Raw genomic sequence first — 5,034 nt, forward strand, 5'->3', positions numbered from 1 at the left:
TGTTTTCTCTCGTTCTGGATTTTTGCCACTCTTTTCTAGCTCTCCTCTTCTCTTTAATAAGTTCTCGTATTTCCTTGGGGTAGTTTATTCCAGCGGTTCTTCCCCTTATTTCTGGGGTGTTGTTCCATGCTGCTTGCTGAACCTATTTAATGAATTTTCTTGATTCAAGTTGACTTACGTTTATAACTGTGAATTTCTCACTAGTCGTACTCCTGGAGCGGTTCCCAACAGCGGCTGACCAGCAGGGATTTGTGGGAACCGTGTCGGGTAGGTGTTTGATGCGCCATTGAGTTTCCACAGGTTGTGTGAACTAATTATGGTTTTCTGCAGGATATCAACGAAATTATCGTGCTATGCGCCAGCACTACTTGGCAGGAGCGTCGCGACGGACTGTTGTCCCTTCAAAGCTACCTGGCCCAAGACGTGAAACTTACCGACGGCGAGCTAAAGCATCTCACCGAGATTTTTGCCAAAATGTTCACGGATGCTCACACCAAAGGCATGGCCCTATTTTTGGACACGCTTCAGGAAGTATGTGGGACCAGTGGGTGGTTTTATGTGGAAATTTCAATGTGACCAAAACTTGCAGGTGATCAAAATGCATAAGGATGACTTGGAGTACTGGATCTATGTGCTGCTGCAACGCGTTTTCATGAAGATTGGAGGTGAAACGTTGAACTCGATCGCTAGCAAGCTGATCAGCACGCTGGAACTGGTGCGAGTCTGTTTCGGTGTGGACCAGCTCATTCCCAACGTGTACCGCTTTTTGCTGGACGCCACCCAGACACCGAACGTGAAGTCGAAGACGGTGATGCTGAACTTTTTGACGTCGCTCTGCAGCCAACCGGACGCTGCGGCCGCCATTGTGGCCCCTTCAAACGCGCTGCAGGCGCTGCAGAAGATCATCGCTCACTCGCAAGATGCCAAGTCGATGGAGATTCGACAGGCAGCTAAAGTGTGCATCGTTGCCCTGTGGAACTGCGACACCGCGGCTGTTACGCTCCTGCTGACTGAACTACCAAAAGTGAGTCTTTGTGCAAGCGCTGATATGTGTGATGTTCTGCTGCTAGACCCGCTTGGTTTTTCCGTCAGGAACAACAAGATATCGCTTCCAACATTGTACATAATCACATGCGGAAAACGTCGACTGGAAGTGAGCCCGGAAGTCCGATGGTGCCGAGCAGCCCCAAGCCGCCGCAGTCGCCCAGCACTCCACCTTTCGGCGATCAAGAGGAGGTGTATAAGAGTCTGCGGCGCACTACGGCCGAGATTCAGAACTACAGTTTTGAGACTCTGGGTAAGTTTTGTGAGTGTTTTGTTCCAGAGCGGAAAGAGAGTCGAAAAACAGCATGAGTTTGCAAAATAAGCCATCTTCTTTTTCGATTCTCCATGTGTAAATATATCGCTTTAATTAGTGGAGAATGATTCAGAGCTTCAAAATGGAGTTTTTTCAAATCCAAAGTTCCCAAAGCCTTGCTACCAGTACCAGGGCGTGTCCACCCTGACTGGTATTACAAGAGTGTTATCACAAAACTGCACTATGCTGTCCTTGTTTAGTACAGATATTAGTGCCCCATACGTGGGCAGATTATCCGTACAGTTCAGATACGTAGAGATTTGATTCGACAGATCCAGATCGGACGAATTAAATATTTTCCTGTCCACTAATTAACATACCAAGCACGATTGCCGATTCTTCCAGTTGGATTGGAGGTATCAAATCCGTCCGTTAGTGGAGTGAAATCTTACGCTTCAGACAGACTTGGTCTAGCGCGTGGTATTTCAAGTGAACTGAAAGATCTGGTCGTGACAGAGGCAGATTAGTTAAACTATGTGTTAAAATGCGAAGCAAGAAACGGATAGCTATTGCCTGTGCTGGCATCATAGTGGTTTCAGAAAATCTACCCAAAAAAATAATAATCCGCCCGTGTATGGGGCGCTATTGTGTCTTAATCTAAATAATTGTCTGGGTTGTATTTAAAATATGTTCGGTGGATTTTATTTCCACTAAACAATATGTCGCACTAACCACGTCTTGCTCTCGCCGAGGTTGCCACAAAAATATATATAATCTGTGTTAAATGAGGGCTTAAATTATTCTGTCCGTGTTATACAGGGCCGAAGCTGGACGGTGACCGGGACACGACGTCTCAAGACTCTGGCATCTCGCAGATGTCGGCCGGCAACGACATGAGGAACGACATTGCCGCTATTGAGGAGAAAATGGAGGATTTAAACAGCAGACAGTTTGGCCTGCAGTCAGGATCGCGGTCGTTGCCCTTCGCCGGTCTTAATGGCATTTCCGAGACTGACTCGAATGGATGCAGGAGCTTAGGAGACATTAAGGACTCAGACGCAGTGGTACGGGACGTGATAGAGCGGTGTTGTATAGATCATACCACTTCCGTGGCGGACAAGCGGAAACTCCTCACGCAGGTTCTGGACCTTGTCCACCAGGGGCATGTTCAGGGCGTGATGGAAAACTTCAAGTGAGTACATGTCGATTCCAGAGGATGTTTTCATTGACTCATTGGCCCATGTGTTTATTTGCAGGAAACTGTTACGAATATTTATCGATCATCTGGCGGCTGGTGATACCCAGAACCGAATTCTGTCCCTCAAGATTATCGCAGCTATCTTCCAAAATAGCAGTTTGAAATGCGTATGGGAGAAGTATGTGGAGCTGATCACACTGAAGGTGCTGAACGCGCACAGCGACGAGAAACGGGAGGTGAGTGGCGAGTTCCGGGCATTAACCTGTTAACCGACCATATTTATGTGGTTATTTTCAGGTGATCAAAGAGGCTGAAACGACAGCGGCTGCGATGGCTCGCTGTGTGAGTCCCTTTGACACTGTCGTTTACACACTGGCACCCCTGATTCGCACAAGTCCCTATCCTGAGGACTTGGGTGCTTTAAAGATGTTGACCAAGTTGGTTGAGGCTAATCCCGAACAGATCACTGATCAACACCTTAAGGAAATCATGCCAGGGATTCTGAAGGTATCACGTGTGCATATCAACCGAGCAACGGTTGATTTTAACGCCTGCTTTACAGGGTACGGACCATAACGAGAGCCCAGTGAGGAAAAGTTCCATTTTCTGCATGGTGGCCTTATATAAGGCGGTCGGCGAGGAGCGACTGGCCGACTACATCAGCGGCCTGACCGGTAGCAAAGTGCGCCTGCTTCGCCTGTACATCACCAGAGCGGAGCAGCAAACCACCCCAAACGATACCCCCAAGAATGCCTCCTGATAAAAAAATCTCCGGCCCTTCAGTCAGTGAATGAAGCATATAAGATTGTTCTTTTCAGCTAGAACAATTTTGTTTCTAAAACGTCGCCTTGGGTGTACATATTTTTGCAGATACTGTGAGTAGTTTGTTTAAGGAATACTTCTCCGCCTCATTTATGTTGGTTTATTAACCTAATGCGTGTATGTGCATGTCTTCAAAAGTCCTTTAAAGTGGCTGTCGTGAAAAAAATGTGAAGAAAAACTTGTTGCTCGTTTAAAAGTTAACTATTTATAAAGCATTTCTCGAATAACTAAAGTGGGCAAAGCGCGCGGCCGCCCTCTAGAGTCTGAAGCTGTCCAATTCTGTGGCCACCTTGAGACATAAAGCCCCGAAGCTTGAAAACGATTTTTGTCTGCCAAATATCACGTGCTATATTAATTGTTTTTTATTAAATATGTATATACTTAAGCTGTTTATAATATTTAATACAATTAGTGTTCCATTACTGATAAGAGCTTGCACTAATGTTATATTTTGCTCATTTTTAATTAAACCCATCACTACTATTAGTCACTTTAAAATAAAACAGAAAAAAGGCATGGTCGTTTTTTAGCAATGAAAAACTTGTTGCTCAGAAATCGTTTATCCTTATCCAATTGTTATTACGCTTTGCTCTTCTTCGGCGCTTTTTTAGGCTCCTTGTCCACGTCGATTGGGGCCGGCTTGACGAAGCGAATTAGATCCCGGTAGGGCTCCGGCAGAAAGTCTCTGAGCACCGCCGGGACCCGAATGCCTTCCTCAGTCTGGTGCACCTCCAAAATGGCGCAAATCACGCGAGTCGTAGCGCACATGGTGGCGTTCAGCATGTGCACATAGTCAGTGGCCGCGTTCATCTTCTTGGTCTGTCCATATCGAACCAGCAGCCTTCGGGCCTGATACTCCAAACAGTTGCTGCACGACACCAGTTCCCGAAAGGCTCCGGAGCCGGGGAACCACGCCTCCAAGTCCAGCTTTTTAGAGGCGGCGTTGTTCAAGGCTCCAGACACGATGTTCACCACTCGATAGGGAATTTCCAATGCTTGGTAGAAGGCCTCGGCGTTGCCGATCATCTCGTCCATCATTTCCCAGGACTTGTTGTCGAATGGCGATGTTAAGCAGAACTGTTCTACCTGAGAAGGAAGTCAGTGTTCAAGTTATTTTAAGGCAGTGTTGGGCAAAAATTGATTTTTATTAAAAAAATATAAAATCACTGATTTATTTAAATTAATCAAAAAAATCATGATTTTTTTTATTTTTATTAAATCAGTTGATAAATCCGCTTAATTAGCTGTTTTAAAGTCATTGCAATTGTTGCCGAGGAGATTCAAGCGAAGTTGAACCGGTTCAATACTTGCCCGAACGCATTTTCGACGGAAAATTCTTGTCGCAAGGGCCCGCGACCCGTTTTCACACGTTGCCGGGCGTAATCTATAAATGCCGTCGCCTTTATGCGGTCTTATTCATTTCGTCACAAAATTTGAAGAGAGGCTAATGTTGAAAAGTGTGTAGATGTTTTGTGTTTGTGTAATAATAATAAGTCAGTTTGAAAAGAACGCAATGGCTGGAAGAAAAGAAGACAGTATTTGGCAGTTTTATATCAAAACCACCTCTTCTAATAAGTCAGGATGCAGAGCAACTTGCAAACAGTGTAAGAAAGAGATTCAAAGCATAGTACAAAGACTGAAGGCACACCATGACGTTTGTAAGAGGCAACAAAACAAACAAGGCACAACAACAAATGCAAACATCGATCTTCCGCCC

General features: G+C 45.5%; 2 protein-coding genes across 7 annotated transcripts in view; one reads left to right on the forward strand and one right to left on the reverse strand.

The window, feature by feature from the left end:
* The window catches only part of LOC109534101 (CLIP-associating protein 1), an 11,759-nt gene extending 7,928 nt beyond the window's left edge, over positions 1 to 3,831 (forward strand). For 5 of the 6 annotated variants that reach the window (XM_048667541.1, XM_048667544.1, XM_048667542.1 and 2 more), the window contains 8 exons: positions 205 to 267; positions 331 to 531; positions 590 to 1,024; positions 1,093 to 1,297; positions 2,117 to 2,489; positions 2,554 to 2,731; positions 2,793 to 3,002; positions 3,058 to 3,831. In XM_048667541.1, the coding sequence (XP_048523498.1) occupies positions 205 to 267; positions 331 to 531; positions 590 to 1,024; positions 1,093 to 1,297; positions 2,117 to 2,489; positions 2,554 to 2,731; positions 2,793 to 3,002; positions 3,058 to 3,255 (1,863 nt within the window). In that variant the 3' untranslated portion in view covers positions 3,256 to 3,831. The remainder of the gene's footprint in view (positions 1 to 204; positions 268 to 330; positions 532 to 589; positions 1,025 to 1,092; positions 1,298 to 2,116; positions 2,490 to 2,553; positions 2,732 to 2,792; positions 3,003 to 3,057) is intronic. The other variant, XM_048667545.1, reaches the window with a different exon arrangement.
* LOC109534141 (serine--tRNA ligase, cytoplasmic) overlaps positions 3,664 to 5,034 on the reverse strand; it is a 4,250-nt gene continuing 2,879 nt past the window's right edge. The window contains exon 5 of the mRNA XM_019899716.2: positions 3,664 to 4,403. Coding sequence (XP_019755275.1) covers positions 3,897 to 4,403 — 507 coding nt within the window. The 3' untranslated portion in view covers positions 3,664 to 3,896. The remainder of the gene's footprint in view (positions 4,404 to 5,034) is intronic.

Source organism: Dendroctonus ponderosae, unplaced genomic scaffold (assembly GCF_020466585.1).
Source record: "Dendroctonus ponderosae isolate FM_Combo_2020 unplaced genomic scaffold, Dpon_F_20191213v2 Dpon_F_20191213_6, whole genome shotgun sequence".
NCBI classification, from domain to species: domain Eukaryota; kingdom Metazoa; phylum Arthropoda; class Insecta; order Coleoptera; family Curculionidae; genus Dendroctonus; species Dendroctonus ponderosae.